Source organism: Dama dama, chromosome 1, assembly GCF_033118175.1.
Source record: "Dama dama isolate Ldn47 chromosome 1, ASM3311817v1, whole genome shotgun sequence".
Classification (NCBI taxonomy): domain Eukaryota; kingdom Metazoa; phylum Chordata; class Mammalia; order Artiodactyla; family Cervidae; genus Dama; species Dama dama.
In genome coordinates, this window is record NC_083681.1 from 64,922,273 (window position 1) to 64,942,102 (window position 19,830).

The 19,830-nt window shown below is 45.1% G+C and overlaps 1 protein-coding gene across 2 annotated transcripts in view; it reads left to right on the plus strand.

The window, feature by feature from the left end:
- Positions 1-9,956, plus strand: part of TRIM44 (tripartite motif containing 44) — a 110,821-nt gene extending 100,865 nt beyond the window's left edge. For both annotated transcript variants that reach the window (XM_061151967.1, XM_061151958.1), the window contains one exon: positions 4,907-9,956. In XM_061151967.1, the coding sequence (XP_061007950.1) occupies positions 4,907-4,934 (28 nt within the window). In that variant the 3' untranslated portion in view covers positions 4,935-9,956. The remainder of the gene's footprint in view (positions 1-4,906) is intronic.
- The last annotated feature ends 9,874 nt before the right edge of the window (positions 9,957-19,830 follow it).

Consider the following 19,830-nt stretch of genomic DNA (forward strand, 5'->3'; position numbering starts at 1 on the left):
TTTATACTGCATAAAACACATAGAACTCTCACAGTAACCCCGTAAGATATACAGTATTACCACAAGGAAACTGAGACCCAGAGAGGTTGACCAGCTCACCCCAAGGCCCACAGCTCATTAGTGTCAGAGTGAGTGGGATTTTGAACCTAGTTTAGTTTGGTGACTTCAAAGCCATTATATAAGTGCTCCTCTAAATATCTACTACAGAATGGGCTATCTAAAACCCTTAGTTTATTCTCAAAACAGCAGTAACAAAACAAACACTTTAAAAATTTCTGAGTATCGGGTGGAGAGGGAGGTGGGAGCGGGGATCGGGATGGGGAATACGTGTAAATCTATGGCTGATTCATATCAATGTATGACAAAACCCACTGAAATGTTGTGAAGTAATTAGCCTCCAACTAATAAAAAAAAAAATTTCTGAGTATCACTCCAATTATAAATCCAGTATGAGGGGTAGAGGATGATAAGTGGCTAAGATGGAAGACTATATTTCTTCCCTTGGAGAAAGTAACAGCTCCTACAGGCTAAGATAAAATCCTATGAGCACAGATCAGCTCATATACAGAGTAAAGAAGGAGCATTTAAATGACTTCTCACACCAGTTATACTATGTGACCCTCCAGGAGAGATCACGCGCAAGGAGAACAGAGCTCTGTGCTATAGATTCAGTTATAATTTTTTCTTCTTTATTGTTGTTAAAAAAAAGGTTATTAATTGTGAAAAAGATGCTTTATTTGAAGATGCTATTCTGGACAAAAATATTTCTCTCCTTCTACCCCCATCTCTCTCTCTCTCTCTCTCTCTCTCTCTCTCTCTCTCTCTCTTTTTCTCTCCCTTTCCCCTCATCCCTCCCCTCCCCATCTCCCTCCCTCACCTACTGGACTGTGAAGTCCATGAGGGCAACTACTGTGATTTCATCTTATTCATTGTTGCGCCTAGTGCCGAGACTAATACAGAGTATACAGTCAAATCAACCAGTGATGTGGACTTCCCTGGTGGCCCAGGGGTAAAAACTCTGCCCACCAGTACAGGAGACGTGGGTTCAATCCCTGGATCAGGAAAATTCTCTGGAAAAGAGAATGGCGACCCAGTCCAGTATTCTTGCCTGGGAGATCCCATGGAAAGAGGAGGCTGAAAGGCTACAGTCCATGGGGTCACAAAACAGTTGGTGCCAGAATCCCAAGGTCTTATGCTTTTAAACTGTGATGTGAGCATGGTCATTCAGGCCCCATAACAGATCTCTTTCAGGATAATGAGAAAAGATATTATCGGTCAGGGCTTCTGATCTTTTCCCCAAGTCAACTCCTCTTGTCTTATAGTAAGGGACCTGGCCACTTGAAAGGAACTTAAATTTATTTATAATTTCATTATACTTAGTTTTGGGAGGTTGTTGACCCCTTTTTGGGTATAATGAAAATTATGGCCTCTGACCGACAAGGAACACACAGACAAAATTTTGTATACAATTTCAGTAGGTTCATGAACCCTCTAAACTATGCATCTCAAGTTAAGAATGCCAAAAAGTGAGCCGCAGTTTAAGGGAAGGGCACATGCTGATGCTAGACCTCTCATATTTGAAGGAAAATAGACAAAAGAACATTGAGCTTGCTTTGGGTATAATACTAGAGGGGAGACTATGGCGCCAATTCCAACCGTGCTTGATTCTGCCAAGACACTCTCATGAAAGACCCTTTGTTCCCTTTGGGATGGATGCCACCAAACACTGCTCCTTAATGACAGTTCACTGACCAGCCCCTCCAAGCATGCTCCCTTCCTCCCAAGACTGGACAACGGGCAGAAAGAGGGAATAGAATAGGGCAAATGGAACAGGGCAGAGTTTGGATAGTGAAGGTTGCTGGGTTGGATCTTTTGGCTCCTAGAGTACACTTGCCTTAATTTCAGGTTCCGTGTCTTAAAATGCTTTCTCCCTTAGCAGCAGTTCTACAGGTCTGTTGTCAAGCATATTTTCCCTTACAGTCTTTCCCAAGTGGATGCAAAACAGCCCCAATTTTATATAGACATAGATAATCCTTTGTAAGGTGAAAAAAAAAAAAAAAAACAAATTTCTAGGTCATAGCTGGGAGCTAAGGCACCCCAGGCCTTTCCTCTTCATAACTCCTGTCTTGACCAGAGGAAAGAGATTTTCCCTCTCTTCCAAGTACCCTAGCCTGAATCTGTGAGACTTTCTCCAGCCAAAACTAATCCCTAAGTCTCAAGGACACAGACCTTACTCTATGGCTGAGGATTTTATGTCTCTCAGAGCTTCATTTTCCTCATTTGCCAAATGGGGAACATAATAATATTAATAGTAGTCCCTACATCCTGGGATTGATGTGAGGAGTAATGGAAAGAATGGGCGAGGAGGGCTTAGCTTGGTGCCCTGGCACACTTGATCAGGCTGACTCTTATTATTTTCAGGATGTTGCTGTTGTTCAGTCACTGAGTCATGTCTGACTCTCGCGACCCCATTACCTGCTGCACTCCAGGCTTCCCTGTCTTTCACTATTTCCCAGAGTTTGCTCAGAGTCATGTCCATTGAGACGATGATGCCATCCAACCCTTTCATCCTCTGTCGCCCCCTTCTCCTCCTGCCCTCAATCTTTCCCAGCATCAGGGTCTTTTCCAATGAGTCAGCTCTTCACATCCAGTGGCCAAGTATTAAAGCTTCAACTTCAGCATCAGTTCTTCCAGTTCTCCCAGTATTCAGGGTTTATTTCCTTTAGGATTGACTAGTTTGATCTCCTGCTGTCCAAGGGACTCTCAAGAGTCAGCTCTTCGCATCAGGTGGCCAAAGTATTGGAGTTTCAGCTTCAACATCAGTCCTTCCAATGAATACCCAGGACTGATCTCCTTCAGGGTGGACTGGTTGGATCTCCTTGCAGTCCAAGGGGCTCTCAAGAGTCTGCCAACACCACAGTTCAAAAGCATCAATTCTTCGGCACTCAGCTTTCTTTATAGTCCAACTCTCACATCCATACATGACCACTGGAAAAACCATAGCCTTGACTAGATGGACCTTTGTTGATGAAGTAATGTCTCTGCTTTTTAATATGCTGTCTAGGTTGGTCATAACTTTCCTTCCAAGGAGTAAGCGTCTTTTAATTGCAGTTAATTTAATTGCAATCACCATCTGCAGTGATTTTAGAGCCCAGAAAAATAAAGTCAGCCACTGTTTCCACTGTTTCCCCATCAATTAGACATGAAGTGATGGGACCGGATGTCATGATCTTAGTTTTCTGAATGTTGAGCTTTAAGCTAACTTTTTCACTCTCCTCTTTCACTTTCATTAAGAGGCTCTTTAGTTCCTCTTCACTTTCTGCCATAAGGGTGGTGTCATCTGCATATCTGAGGCTATTGATATTTCTCCCGGCAATCTTGATTCCAGCTTGTGCTTCCTCCAGCCCAGCATCTCTCATGATGTACTCTGCGTGTAAGTTAAATAAGCAGGGTGACAACATACAGCCTTGAGGTACTCCTTTGGAACCAGTCTGTTGTTCATGTCCAGTTCTCCCTGTTGCTTCCTGACCTGCATACAGGTTTCTGAAGAGGCAGGTCGGGTGGTCTGGTATTCCCATCTCTTTCAGAATTTTCCACAGATTTTCAGGATAGTGACCCCTAGAAGTTGTGGAGGAGGAGAAGCCAGGCACATTTGCTACCTCTGTCCTTCTAACTGTCCTTCCAGGGCTCTTACTGACGCTGCCTCTTTCTTGCCCTAGTACTTGTATCAACAGTGTTCTCTCCAAGGACCAAGCCAGCAAGGCTCTAACCCTGAGCAGCTGAGCTTCTGGCCGTGCTTCTGAGACTCACAACTCATTTGTGGCCCCTGACATACCACCAGTACCCAAGATGCCCTGATCAAGGCAGCTTTGAATGACTGTCCATTTCAGCATCTTCCTTCCCTCCCTTCCTGTTTTTATTTCTCACTCCCTTTTAGAAACAGCTATTTATTGAACACTTCTGTGTGCATAGCACAGTACTAGTGCCAGATAAACAGTCGTCGATAAAATAGACAGTACTGCTCCTCTTTTTATGCTCTGGCGGGGTTAGAGGGAAGCGTAAATAGCAAACAAATGATTTATAGGATGTGATAAGGGCTATGAAAGAAATAAGATGGAGATGGACAGTGACCAAGGAGTCTGACTGAGAGAAAGGACCTTCTCTGGGGCAGTGACACCTGAACCCCGTGACTATCCCTGTGGCATGAATTGAAACCTTGGTTTTATTCCAGGTGAGAAGTGCCACTGAGTGTGCAGAATGATAGCTTCTCTTTGCTTTTCTCTTGTAACAATAGGTGGGTTTAAGCTTTGTGGGCTCAGTCACGTCCGACCCTTTGTGACCCCACAACTGTAGCCCACCAGGCTCCTCTGTCCATGGGATTATCCAAGCAAGAATACAGGAGTGGGTTGCCATTTCCTCCTCCAGGGGATCTTCCCAGCCCAGGGACTGAACCCGCGTCTCCTGTGTTTCCTACATTGGCAGGCAGATTCTTTATCACTGAGTCACCTAGGGAGCCCTGGCTTTAAGGCTTAGGGGAAGTCAGACTCCCAATTTTTACCAGCTATTTATTTTGTCAAGTTAAAATTAAAAAATGCTATGACAAATCACTTGTTCCTTTAAATAGCTATTCACCTGTTGTGTACCAGGCACGAGCATTTTACCTCTATTATCTCATTTATTCCCCCAGTAACCTGAGAAAGCAGGTTTCATTATCATCATTATCTCTGCAGTCAAATAAATCAGAACATGGAGAGGTGCAGAAGCATGCCGCTGGCCACAGTGCCCCGTGGTGGTAGGGCTGGAATCCAGGGCAGTCGACGGCAGAGCCTCAGCCTGCTGTCAGTAGCCAAGGTGGGCCTCCCGTCTTGTGATGTCTCAGCTCACCTGGTTCTCCTTTCCTTTGCAGTGGCGCCGATGAAGAAGAGGACACATGAAGGCCCGCCCTCCCCGGTGGACACCCCCCTCCCCTTGTGTGTGTGTGTGACAGCGTGTGTGCAACGGCTTCTGACCCCTGTGAAGGCTGCCTGTGCAAGCAACGTGCTCCCGCCAGATGTGTCTCCCAGACCCACAGCAGGCACAGAGCTCTCCGAGGAACGGCCAGTTTTACTGTTACTGACCGTGCTGCTCATTCTCTCGTCGCGGTCGGAAAAGGACAAGTGCCCCTTTGCTCAACCAGGAGCAATTCCAGGGTCCTTCAGGTCATTCCCTCAACAGCTGCTTTGAACTTCCTCAGGAAAGCCAGCCCCTGTAATGGTGTATGCCCAAACAGTATCACTTCATTAAGAAGGATCTGAAATCATCTTGAAGGGCAGTCAGGATGTTTCCCTCCCTGCTTATAACCCCCCACTTTATTCATATCGAAGCATGGAATAAATGAGGGGGAAAGTAGGGCTGAATCAACCCATGTGATTAGTCTCTACAAGTCCAATTATACATCTGTGAAAATGTGGTTTCATGAAATAAGATGGATGGCTTGAAAATCGACAGAGTTAAAAGTTAAAAATATATAAAGATATTTTTAGTACGTGAGGTTATCCTGGACTTCAGATTCATAATTCAATCCTGTGGAAATGAAAAAAAAAAAAAAGATTGAAGAGGTAGAAAAGAAATGACTTAAAAAAAAAAAGAGGGGGACCAAAAAGATCTGATTAAAAGTTGAAATCGAAGTTAATATTTCTGAACTTAAATTGCCTAGGTTTCCAAAATAGTCACTAAAGGATCTGATGGAACCTAAATTATTTGAGTGGATTCTGAGGTTTCATGGGTCTCGTCACATCGTGAAAGTCTGGAATGTGCGCCACAAATGGGAATTTGCACTGTAGGTTTTGCTCCCCTTCCCCTAGCTTAGCCTGATTTGGCTTCAGTGCAGTGTGGGGAGGATACTTGGCCCTCTGTGGTGTGTGAATTGAGTTCCACCCCCTGGCAGACAGACCTTCCTTTCACTCTAGGGAAGGACCCCTCCGACCCCGGCACTCACCACCTCCAGGTCATCTCCCACCCCCTGCCTCTCCCCTCTTACATGCCGTGAGTGGAGACTCACTGTGGTTGGACTCTGGCCTCTCCCCACTCCCAAATCACATTTCCTTACAGCCAAGCTTTTTACTCCCAAGTAAGCAGTGATGTCCTAGGGAACACAAAGCTGTAAACTGAAAAGCATGCATCTTCTGCAGCAGCAGTTTTGACTTAGCACATGTTTTGCAGTCAGGGAATGATGTTATTTTCAGATAAAACAAACACAGTTACATTATGAAATAGAATGTTCATATATATAAACTGTAAAGATAAAACGGGAGACTTCACAGAGGACTTTTATTTGCAAGCGGGCTGTGTGTTCCCCCTCCTCTGCCGTTAGTGGTATGTGGGTGTTCACTTCTGAGAAGTACAATTGGACCTGCAAACATCCAAGAGCCTTGGGGTTTCTGCTGACTCAGGACCCAGACTTCTAGTGCTTCTGAGGCAGAACCAAAGGAACCTGCATCGGGGGGATCTTCCTCTTTTCCTGCCTGCCTGCCTGTGACCTGTATACCTGTCAACAGAGCTTTAGGGCCCACTGATGTGTGTGTGCAGGATGGTTTTGAGGTAGAAACAATGCTTACTGCCGGAATCCTGTTTATATCACTGTTCAATCCTGTGCATGCTGTGAAATGACTATTTCTTTGACGCCGGAAGCTACCAGGCATATACGCTTCTCGGTTAAGAGTACCCCAGCTCACTAAATCATGAGGGACACTGAAGGCTGAGAGTAGTTTGGGCTGTTTTTTTTTTTAAAAAAAACCAAACTATTTTTTCTCTTAAACTGGTGGCCAACAAATGGCTGAGACATTTTCGGTGCTTTACCTTTCTACACAAAAAACTGGAGATTTTGGCATACCACTAATTACATCCCCCAACCACATCCAGTGCAACTACCTTGAAAAGAAGACCAGTGGCCATTCTCAAAAAGAGTTTAAAAAATCAGAAGATTAAGAAGACTCTAGGATGTGGAAGCTTGTGTTGTCTTTCCCCAGTAATCATTGTTTAATCTCCAAGTGGTAGCCTTATCTTAGCAATGGACAGCTTATTGGCTCCTCCATAACTGATCATAGGTTATTACTTTAAATCAGTATTCGGGAAACCCAGGCATTTATGCAAGGGATATGAATGGAAATATAAAAATACATACCAGCCTGTCTCAATAAATTATCATATCTCTATAATCCTCGAGGAAAGCACTTTGGCTTTTACCTAGAAAGGATTTCAGATCTGCTTTATGGGCTCCCGCTGTCTTCAGTACCTGATAAAACTTTAACCAGGGAAGCATTAAACACAGCACAGCAGCCTCTGCCCAGGCTCCTGAGTTCCTGCCGGCAGCATCTATCAACACAAGAGCTAGAATGCTTCCTGCAGCGGCACCAGCTTCCCCAAAGCTGGGGCAGGCTGCTTGGCCTTAAGCCCCAGCACGAGGCGGCCTCCCTCCTACCAGGTCAGTATAGTTGCTCCAAATTGTGTCCTGCCTGGCTGCAGGGTTTGCAGACATCCTTAGGGAGACATCAGCAAGGGAGACGGGTAATGACTGTCTTCAGAATGAATTGGGTCCTCACAGCAATCCCTGGATGCCTTCCAAAGGTTGAGTATCCGAGGCTAAGAGGAGATTTGAACTTTGATTTGGTGTCATTAAATCCAGGGCAATTCCAAGAAGTGCCTGGAGTCTCTGCTCTGACGGCCCCAAAGGGAAATGATTTGAAATACTGAGGACCCTGCACCAAGGCCCCATTTCCCAGATGATAATACAGATTTGTAGGTAAGAGTTAACTTGTCTTGAATTACACAACTAGGAAGTATGGGAGCCAGATTTTTGTACCCGGCTCTTCCTAACTCTGCTGCTGCTAAGTCGCTTCAGCCGTGTCCGACTCTGTGCGACCCCATAGACGGCAGCCCACCAGGCTCCTCTGCCCCTGGGATTCTCCAGGCAAGAATACCAGAGTGGGTTGCCATTTCCTTCTCCAATGCATGCATGCCTGCTAAGTTGCTTCAGTCATGTCTGATTCTGTGCGACCCTATGGACAGCAGCCCTCCAGGCTCCTCTGTCCACAGGATTCTCCAGGCAAGAATACTGGAGTGGGTTGCCATTTCCTTCTCCCTTCCTAACTCTTATGTATCCCTAAAACACAGAAAAGGCTGTGGGTTCCCCTGCTACAGTCTGGCCATTCCACTCTAAGGATTCTTTTTCACAGTGACATTTCGTGACAGTAGTTTGGGCCCAGAAATGGCATCAGGGTAGCCTTATTCTTCCAGTTTAGCAGATACATTAAGTGCATGTTGCTAATTTGAGCCTGCACCCAGGAATGGAGGAGGCCTTTCCTTTTTGATGCCATCCCTCATAAAGAAGGGGGAGTTGAAGCCATCTAGGCCAGTTACTGGGCTTTCCCAATGGCTCAACTGGTAAAGCACCTGCCTGCCAGTGCAGTAGATACCAGAGACGCAGCTTCGATCCCTGGGTGGAGAAGATCTGGAGAAGGAAATGGCAACCCACTCTAGTATTCTTGCCTGGAGGATCCCATGGGCAGAGGAGTCTGGCGGGCTACAGTCCAGGCTCAAAGAGTCAGACACTCTGAGCATGCACGCAGCCCATAAGGAAAGCGTTTCTAGGCCTTTAGGAGTGTGGGACTTCTCAGAAGTAGTGAGTGAGCAGTGTTCTGCTCTCTATTTGAAAATGCCTGCTGCTGCAAAGGAAATCTTCATATTCTAGTAAACCTAGCTAGTCTGTGCCCTGTGAGGATGTGACCATTCAAAGTCCAGTGAATATAGACGTTCCTGCAAATTCCTGGTGTGTATATGTACACATACACACACACTCAGTTTAACAAGTAAGGGAACTGCAGAGCAGTCCCCTCCTTATCTTACATACCACGGCAGAGGTTTCTGCCAGCTCTGATCACAAGTGTCACCAGGTAATCAGAGCTTTGGTGCTTGCTCAAGAGATTCTTATAGGAAGAGCAGTGCCTTGGCAAAGGTCAGCTCCTGAAGCTGAGCCAAGGTGACTCCTGAAGGAATTTACACTCCAGCCCTGCTCCAGGATGTCTGATGATACGGGAAATTTGGATACCCAGCCATTTCGGTGACCTGAGCATCTGACCACTCCAGTCAGGCCTGAGGGCATGGCTGAAGAATTCATAACTGCTAAGAGTGGTAGGGCTTAGGAAGCTCTTTCCTCCACTTAGACAATATTCTCTTGCCCATACCTGAAATTGGCACACTCACATAGTAGCTGTTTGACACATGCTTTTCTCTAAGAAAATCAGTTGCATGTTTACTGTGTGCCTAGCACGTCTAAAATCTTCTGTTTAAAACACAAATCGATCTCATTATGAGTGGACTCAGCCTAGCCCTAAGAGAAAAAAAGGCCTATAGAGGAGACTTCAGATCTCATTAATACTGCCTTACCCAACAGTGTGTTGGAAGCCCCACTCCAGCTCATTCCAAGAGCTATAAGGCCCGAGAACACACCAGAAACAGCAGAACAGGTGCCAGAGCAGGAAAATAAAAATAAACTAATTAAAACACTTGTGGGTATAGTGGTACAAAAATGCCACAGGGCCAGGTCATATCATGCTGGGCTTGATATGACCTTGGGGGGACAGTAGATTTATACTTCATGGGAGTATCCGTGACCAGTCTTTCTACAGTGACCAGTCTTTCATACACTACATGGATGGGGAGAACCAACAAATCCACTGTCCTCTGCCTGTTTTCCCTCACACTGTCACATTCCCTCCTCAGTCATCTTCCCCTTTCACCCTTTACATTAAACAAGGGAACACTCAATCTTTTAAGGGAATTATACGTTTGAGTTAATGTTGCAGTATATCATTTTCATGCTGTAAATTATTTTGTAAGAGAGATTTACCGCTATCCCAGGATGTTTGGACTCGGCGCCCCTGTGCATTTGGAAATCAATAAACTATTCCTGGAAATACCATTTGTCTCTCAGAGTTTTGCACAAAGGACCCTGCTAGGTGTAAATATTCACGGTGATCTGCACTCTTAACCATGATCATGCCGCAGATGATGGTGTTTTGGTTATGAGAGATGGGATGCTTCTTCACCCTGACTTCTCTGGAGTGACTTAGGAGGTCTCTGGGAGTTGCAGAAGGACAGATTGAAAATCATAGTTATTTAAAGAGACGTTTTCTCCTCAAAGTGAAATGATCCATGCCTACATTAAATTTTTTGAGCAAAGTAGATTATAAAGTGAAGAATGCTTGGTCCTGAATGATGTTTTCAAATAATGTTAAAGCTTTACAATTTGGATCAGCCCAAGGGGGTGGTCAAACTTTAATCTTTACCATATTTCCTAGGGGGAAAAAAATGTTTTCATAGAGCAAATTACAGTTAGGCCAGCAAAATCATCTTTGGGGAATCTTAGAAGTACACATTTGATACAACTGATAAAGAGGATTAAGGTATAAATGAAGCAGTTCTCATCCAGTTTGTAACACCAGGAGCCAAGGATGCATTAAAACCAAGAGGCAAAATGTGAAAACTCAAGGTAGTAGATACTGGATGAATTAGAAAGTACAAGTCCTACCTAAAAGTATTAAAATTCAATTTTTAAAAACCTACCAGCAAGGGTGTCTGGAGGAGCTGCAGTTTATGAGCCCTGCTCTAAAACAATTTTTAACAAATTTGTCCCCATTAAACCCCTTTAGTTAGCTGGGGGCTGTGTGAACTTTGGAGAGATTGTTCAAGTGAGGGTTCTAGAGCAAGTCAGTCACCCAAGGTCACCCGGTGAACCAGGCCAGCAGACTCTCTGTCTCCTGGAGTAACCATTAGGCCCACTTCCTCCCATCTCTCATAACCTCCCCCGCTGCCGAGGACACTTCTGCCTGTGAGATGGGGCTGCCAAGCACTGTGGTACTTGGGGGTCTCGGTGTTCTAACAAACCACAGTGTGTTTGGAGGTTTTCCTCCCTGCTTCCTGGTGCCAGCAACTCAATACCACATCCCACTGCCCCAGCCTTTTCTCATTTTATCATCTTTCCCTCTGAAAGCTACAACTCTTTATTTTGTCTCATTGATCTTTGCTTGGTCCAACTTACAGGTGGCCCCATTTCCTTCACACTCATAAAAGAGTGAAATTGCAGCTGGTTTGGACTATCTCCTGGCCTTAAGGAGACACCAGAGGTGGGTACACCCAGCTGAAAGTCAGGCTGCCAGTATTAGCAAGAAAAGATGATGTCACGGAAAAGGAAACAAAGTCAGTAACTGGCTGAGCAGAGTGTCTGTACTAATGCCTCCTTCAATGTGAGTCTCCAGGCTAAAGCATTCATTTTGTTAAATAATAGCTACCATTTAGCGAGCTCTTTTTCCAGAGCAGGCACTGTCCTCATTGCTTTTTGCATTATCTTATTTAATTCTCATCACACTGATATTATTCTCTATTTATTGCTCAGGCATCAGAGAGTTAAAAGCTACACCCAAGGCCACACCCCGATAAATGAAAAGGTAGGATTTAAACCCAGATCTAGCTGACTTGGGCTTCCCTGGTGGCTCAGATGGTAACGAATCTGCCTGCAATACAGAAGACGTGGGTTCAATCCCTGGGTTTGGAAGATCCCTGGAGGAGGGCATGGCGACCCACTCCAGTATTCTTGCCTAGAGAATCCCGTGGACAGAGGAGCCTGAGGGGCTACAGTCCGTGGAGTTGCAAAGAGTCAGACACGACCGAGCGACTAAGCACAGCCCAGCATGAACTGACAGAAAACCCCAGCTCTCAATCTCTCCTCTCCTAGCTGCCCTGATTCTACCTGATGCTGGTGAACAACATCACCCACGCACATCCTCCCCACAGACACAGGCAGTGTGGCCTTGGGGCAAAGGAATTTGTCTTTTTAGGCCTTGTTTTATACCGTTTGTGAAACACAGAATACAGTGAGGGAAGGCAGGCTAAGAAGACCAGTGAAATCCTCTCTGACCTGAAATTGCACTTCGGGAAGGAGGGAATTACTAGACTTGCATTATCTCCTTTCTTCCAAGGCCATAAATCATTAAATCACCAGCGGAGGCAAAGCCCTGGCTTCTTGGGCTTTAGTCTTAGAATCCCCAAAGTCAGCCATCTCTGGCACCGAGTCTGTCATTTAATTAAACATCTTGAAGGCGTCTCCAACAGCTTGACATCAGGCCAGCTTCATATTCTTGGAAAGGGACTGTAAAGGGAGCTTGTCTGTTTTATAGTTCATTTACTGAGTTGAGCCATCTTGGCCATAGCATACAATCTGCCTTACCGAAATGGCCCACAATTTTCACACCAGTTTAGGGATTCAGTCACAACTCATTTTCCTAGGGCTCAGCTAGCTTCACTTATCCCTACTTCTTAAACAAAACCCACACAAGTGGTTTGACGATGAGTAATTGAGGCAGAATTGGAAAGATCTGAAACCTTGACTGGACCCTTTTAAAAATGACTGAGAACCAAGGAGCGAGTAAACAAGGTTTCTGATGAGTTGAAATAAATAGTATGAAGCAAACACATAAGAGAAAGGCCATCTGTCTCCCCATAAAGCACCTACTCAGAACCTATTTATTCCTGTTTCACACATACTTGGAAATGTTTGCTGCCTGGTTTCCAGGCCTACAGCAGATTAAATTTAAGGGCGGGAAACAGATATCTAGTGGAAACTCAAGTCAAGAAGGAAGAAGAGCTGACAGCAATACAGAAGACAAAAAAAAAAAAAAAAGTTTAAATTGACTGAAAAGCTCAAAAACCACTGTTTTAGGGTGGCATTTAGCACCAAAAATAGCTCTTTACACATCTCAATTTCTAAACACTCATATCATACATATGACCATATAATTACACTCAAAATGATGACCCTGAAACTAAATTATGCTCAGAAGAAGGCAAGAATTTCCATATCAAATTTTAGAAATATTTCTATCACAAATGGTACAGAAGAATGAAACAAATTTCCTTTTTAGGGGTTAAAGGAATAAACCTGGGACTATCCAGAACATTTACCGTAACAAAACAAAACATCCCCCTACCCAAGGTTTTATTGTTCCAGGAGCCTCTTGTGATTAGAGAGTTTCTTTTCATAGCTTTGTAAGTGACTTTCATGCTACAGTGCTTTGCATATAACGGCATGAACAATGGAAGTGCCAAGTTTCCAATGTGATGAGTAAAACTAATAACCAGAATACAGGTCAAATTCTGTTACAACAAATACTGCTACCATAAAAATCACTTAAGCATCCCTGTTATCTCTAACCCCCTGTCAATTGCTCATTTATTTCAAGCAACAGTCATTACAGCAAAATTGGGGGATAATAAAAGGAAACCGGACCCTCTCCGCAAGTTGAGTATAACACAATTTAACCTGTAATAACGGAGTCTCACTTGTATTTCTGCAGATCTTTGCTGCAAGAAGAATAAACTTCATAAAACCAGCCTGGGAAGCTGGTATTTAGTAGTTGTTGCTAGGAAAAGGAAGAATTCAGCAGCAAAGGACACACGGAGCTGTGTGGCAAACTCTCCCCAGGGAATTTGCTCTCCAGGGCCACTTTTGACCTTAATCCACGTCAGAGCCATCCACCACAGAGTCGCTCGCTTCTAATAGTGATGTAATGCATATATTAAGCCCTGGAATGGAAACATGATTCATTTCCCATGGGTCACTGAGCACTTTGTGGCAACTCAGCCCTCATCTGATGACCCTAAGATAAAAGAAATTTATAAGCATGGGACTGGAACTATCCCTTCTCCCAAGATGCACTGCTTTAAACACTGCATGATTGTAAAAGCACATGCCATGTTGATTATAGATAGAAATGATCTAAGTTAATCAACTGCATTCCACCTGGTATATGGGCAAGGATTTTTTCCCCGCCTATCTATTTTTTGCTTGTAGTAATGATGAGTTTTGTCATTTGCTACCGTTTTTTCCCCCTACTTTCTTTTCTTTCATTCATTCTTTCTATTACTTAAATACTTTTTATGACTACATGGCAACCAGTATTCTGTAACACCCTTAGCAGCAGAAGGGATTAAATCGTAGCTCGTGTCTGAACAATACAGTCAGCAATAGGAAAAGGAGAGGGGAGGCAGAGGGAAATTGTCCACCTTTTCCTGATGATAATGCCTGGCTCAGGCCCCAGATTCACATCATACTCTGAAGAAGTTCATAAATTCTGGGCACTGCTCAGTCTGAGGAGGCAGGCAGTTTCCCTTCATACCTCTGGCTGAGATGAATGGTCTGTTGAAGTCATGCCTTTACAGGACACGTTCCCCCCTGCCTGCTCTCTCTCCCCAAGCCAGAGAGTAGTTCAACATTTACATGTCCCAGGCCAGGAGGTCAGGTTATGAGGAGCCTGAATGCTTGGCTCTTGAAAACTCTGAGTCCAGGTGTAGTCCTCTGGCTTAAGGGTGGCCGTTTGCTGCCTCACCATTTTTATTAGGACATCTGGAAACTGCAGGTGTTAATTGGAAGGAACTTTTCTGTATTTGGTTCCTCTCCACACGTTGAGGCTTCTAAGACCTTTTGACCCAGCTGTATGAGTCTATCCCAGTGTCACACTGTCCACGTGGGAAGAACCATGAGAGACAAGTAAGATTGCTCCTTGGTTTGGCGGCGGTGGTGGGGGCAGGGTGATGGTGGTGGTGAGAGTCAGCGTGGTGATTGTGGGTGGAGAAACCACTGACAACAATAAAAATGCGTATTTTTCCTCAGCACTTAAAACCGCTTTCCCATTTGCTAACAGGTGGGTGTGATCTATTTCCCCCAGACTCCTTTTTCCCCTCTGGCCTGTCAGGCCTGAGATACTGGCCTATCTGATCAAACAAGGGCATTCCTTCTGAGGCCAAACCTAGCCCACTTATGGGCCAACTATACTTGCCTGTTAATTTACTCAAAGCTAGGTTGCCTTTTAAGCCTTTCTCCCCACCTCTGGCATGAGGACAAGACATGTGGAGGAAGAATTAGGTCACCTGGGGGTCCACTCTTGCATCTGGTTAAGTGGTGTAGAGAAGCCAAGATTTCTAGAAGCGTCTGGTCTTTTGCCGTTTCTGAGATGGTGAGAAAATCCATCTGAAGTGTTTATGCCCCTCTTGATAGCCAGGCCATGGGCTTTCTTTCATATTGTGCTCCAGAAGCCAGTCTCCGCCCTTAGAAGAGACGATTTCACGATGACTTACTTCCCAGTAATCACTGGAATGGTCTCACAAGGTCACGCACGACTGCGGCGTTTCTTCAGGCCTGGCACACCGTCAGATGGCAGACCTGCGGAACAAATGGGAGGCTAGCCTGGCTCACGGGGCTGGCAGAGTGAGCCAGAGTTCAGGCTTCCCCTGCCTTTCATCCTCCCACCCTCCTTCCTCTGCTCCTCCGCCCCCTCTGCTTCCGGCCTCCCCATCTGGAAACTATGAGCCTCATGGATTCCAGGCACCAGTTCTCAGATTTCAGATGTTTGGGAAATTTCTTTGCTTGGGTCATTCTTCAAGAGTAAGAGAATTCAATTTGGGAGGAAAAACAGCTGAGACCCTTTCACAGAAGAGAAAATAAATAAGGTGGGGTACGTATCCATCCCCTTGCCCACTCCACTCCAAACCCCCACACACTGTCTGATTCCAGAAGAAATACTGAAATTCCCTCCTGGGAGGGGACAGAATGGAAAAAAGTAAAAGTCTGCACTCATAAAAACATATTTTTCTCCCTCCTGGGGTATAAACAAAACTGGCATCAGATAATAGGATGTAATTGATTTTGTGTGTGGCATCTGTTGAGGAAGAGGAGGGTCTCTGGAGGGTAGACCTAAGAGTGACAGAATGAAGCGAAAAATAAAATGCAGCCTAAATTGTCAGGGAGAAGCTATAACATTAAGAGCCACTTAACCCCAGTGTTACAGCTCCAGGATAAAGAACCCTGTGTGGTCCTCTGTCCTCAGGAAGTGGAATGAGCTTCCTCCTGAGACTTAGTTTTAGAAGCAGACAGACTTGGTTCTAGTACTGGCTCTGTTCTTAAGTAAGTCTGGGGAATTAAATAAGCAGCTGGATCTACCTATTGGGGCTTAGACAGTCCCCGACACATCGGAGGGGCTTAATAAGTAGTAGTTCACCACTGTGTATTGTGACGACCATCCCTCGTCAAAATGGAGCCCCCTCTGGGGCTGCGGATGGAGCCTGTCCTCATCTTGCCCCACACTAGCTTCTCTGATCAGCCTCTAGCTCCCCTAAGGGCTAGTTTCGTAGCCCTGTCTACACACCTACCCAACTACACTTTCATATCTGTACCTCTTTAGAGTTTGTATTGTTTGTTCACCACTGTACCACCGATTGCCTGACACAAAATATATGTTCAAAAATATTTGTGGACATGCTGACTGACATCTTGATAAGCATTCATATCCAGAGTTACTCCAGATATTACATCTTGACGCAGAAAACTAGGCAACACCCTGAGCGACATCTACCTCAGCATGAGTGCCCAACGCACGTGGTGGCATCAAAAGGTACCTTCCTTCAGAAGAGGGAAGAGAGTTAGGAAACCTCAGGGCCATCCCTGCTCTGCCACTAACAAGCTTTGCAGCATGTGGCAGGTCAGCTTCCCTCTCTCCAGACTCGGAAAATGAGGGCTAGAGTCAGCTGGACTGGAGGATCTCCCTGTCTCTTCTAGCTCTAACACTGTAAGGTCTTAACAAAGCTGGAAGTGGCAGCGGGAATGGCAAGATGCTTCCTCTGAGAATCCCAATCCTTCTTCCTCTGTGTGTGTGTGTGTGTGTGTGTGTATGCACATGTACATGCAGATGTGTGAGCATGGGGTGGAGAGGAGCCCCTGAACTGGGGCTGTCCAGGAGAATTAGAGTCATGTGGATTTCATGAGAGTGACATTTGCCCAAATGCTTTGGGTGTAATATCCCAGTTACCCCCAGATTCCTATGTGGAAATCTTTACCCCCAGTGTAATGGTGTTACTCCTTTATGGAGTAATTAGGTCATGAGTGTGAGCTCTCACGTGCACGTTCAAGGAGAAGTCAGCATTCCGCAGCCCACTAGAGGGCCCTCACCAGGACCCGGCTGGGACCTCAGACTTCAGCCTGCTGAGCTGTGAGAAATGAAGGAATTCCTGTTGAAGAGCCATCCAGTTCATGGTGTGGTGGTATCACCGGCCGAGCAGACTAACACCACATGTGCATAAGCTGTGGCAAACTCTGCAGTGGTTGAGTAAACGGGCGAGCAGAAGAGTGGGCTAGACAATGCTGAGCAGGTTTCTTTCTTGTGGGACTTCCCAAACCTTTTCATACATTCAGTTGCATTGTGGAACCTCAAGAAAGGGTAGGGTATTCTTTTAAGGCATTCCCTCTAACAATTTTAGGAAGCACTGATTTAGGGCTGAGCCTAGCTGACCTCATTTAACTGGTAAAAAAACTGAGGCCCAAAGAGGTGAAATGATTTGCCTAAGGTCATCCAGCTGTTGGGAAACCTAAGCCACCCTCTCCCAGAAGAGAAAGTCTGTTTATTGGCTCAAGAGTCCACATTAGAACATTCTAGGAGACACCCCAAGAGTCCTTCTCTGATGGCCGAAGAGAAGCACTGCATAGGCTGGGGTTCTTAGTCTCAGTCCCGAGCAGACGTTAGCATTCGGCATTCTGCAAGCTTCCTTGCCAGAGTGGCACCAGCTGGAGCCAAGCTGTGGTCCTCTCTTGCTCTCCCTACATATTTATAGCTCTTTCTCTCTCTCTCTCTGGTTTTCTCCCTCCCCCACATGCGGGCTCTCTTTTCCAGGCTGCGTTCTGGGTTACTGTTGGGACAAGTAAAAACCTCACCGGCCACTAAATTGAGACCCCCTACCATAACAGTACAGCAAGCATCAGGGCGAAGGTGCTCAGTAAGCCTTGTGGATCGGTCAGCCCTTTTGTTCCCAGCTTAACAGTTAACATCCATTTCTAGCACTAGGAAATTAAGGTCACTAAAAAAAAAGGCATTTGTGTGTGGCCTCTAACAGCATCGACTATGGACCATTCTCAAATGCCTTCCTTTAGCCTTGAATCTTCAGGTGCCCTTGTGGGGGCATCGGTGTGGCAGGCAACAGCACAGGGATGGGAGATGCCGGTGAATGTGTGTGTGTGTTTGTGTGTGTTCATGCGTGTGCGTACGTGCAACACCAGAGGAAAATGGGAGCACATTGGGAAGAATACTGACTTGGCACCCCTCCAAACTCCCGTTCTTCAAGTGTGAGGTCAACATTTACTTACAAGAAAGGGTGGCAGGCACCTTTCTCTGAGTGTGGTGAGCAGGCAGGAGGGGCTGTTCCCACCTGCATTCCATACACTCACAGAGACAAAAGCCGTGACTCCCCTTTTTAGAAAAGACCATCTGTTGTTATTCCAAATTACTCTTTTGGGGTCTCGTCCCACCCACTTCCAAATGACTGTTAGAGCGTTCCTTGCAGTTCCACATAAGTATCTCCCTGAATGGACTTCTTGAAAGTATGGTTTTCTACCTCATTACAATTTTAGTGACGCTTTGACACCAGCGCTCACCCCTAACCAGCTGGACATGAGTCATGTACACATGTGTGTGTGTATCGTCAGGCTGATGGTTTAGTGATGACGCTGTTCCTTAGATAGAAAGCATGCAGGACGCTCCCCATGTGGTCACAGACTGTCTCCTGATAGGGTTCATGCCCTTCCAAGTAAGGAAGAGACACAGGGTGGTATTTTCTTAGGCGATTATTAGATCCAGTGGAATGTAACAAGAGCACTGCTCAATGATAAGGGATAAATATCCCCACTTGCTGGACCAGCTGTCTTTCCTCTGCCTCCTCTTTCTCATTCCTTTCCTTAGCTGCTCTGACCCTTTCTCTCCCAGGGACAAAGGTACATCACCAGAGGAGCTCATGGACACAAACATGCCTGGAAAATGCAATTGCCTGAGTGGTCCCCAGTTCTAATTATGATGTTGCACATCTTTCAAGGATTTCATCCCTAAGAATGCACATCACCTAATGGCCTTGAACTACATTTACCACCATCTCATTTCAGGGACTTTTAGCCTGACAGAACAGAACAACAAGACAGCCAGGTAACTGAGGGGAAAAAAAAAATTACTTCAACCAATTGTTTTGCAGAGATTAAATGAAACAACTACTCAGGTCAATTGGATTATGCATTTTAAAAAAGAGATTTTGTAGGCACAGCTGGAATGAAATCCTTGTGTGACCTTGAGCTTAAGGTCCTTGTACTAACACCAAACTCAAAGATTTGCTAATGAAGACTCAAGATGCTGACACGTCCAATAATATGCTTCCAGTTGGATTCCTTTCCCTGCAGTGGTGGCCAAGTTCACTGTACCTCTTACCCAAGCTCTCTCTTCCTAAAATAAAGATAGGTTGTTTTCTGAGTGAAATAATAGATCAGAATGCCTGGGCTGGGTCTCACATTTATAAGTCACTTTAAACAAGTAACTTACAGGCCTTGTGTCTCTATTTCCTCACCTCTAAAATGGGGATAATAAGAAGAACCTACTTTTCTGGGTTGATATCTGACCAATAAGAATATACATGGAAAGTATTTACTATTGTGCCTGGCACATAGTAACTCCTTAAGAAATAAGGTAGTTGTGATTAATATTAACACTGTTATAATAAATTAATTGATGAAGGATAACAAAGACTTTGGGGGGGGGAAGGCTTGGAAAGGAAATTTGGCTATATTCAATCTTATGTCTAGAAATCTAACTGAAAGAAATATGACACATGTTAAGTTTTTTGCATGAGAGTGTCTTGGTAGCATTGTATTTAACGGCAAAAGTCTGGCAATGACCTAAGTATCCATCAGCAGAAGACCAGCTAACTATCTTA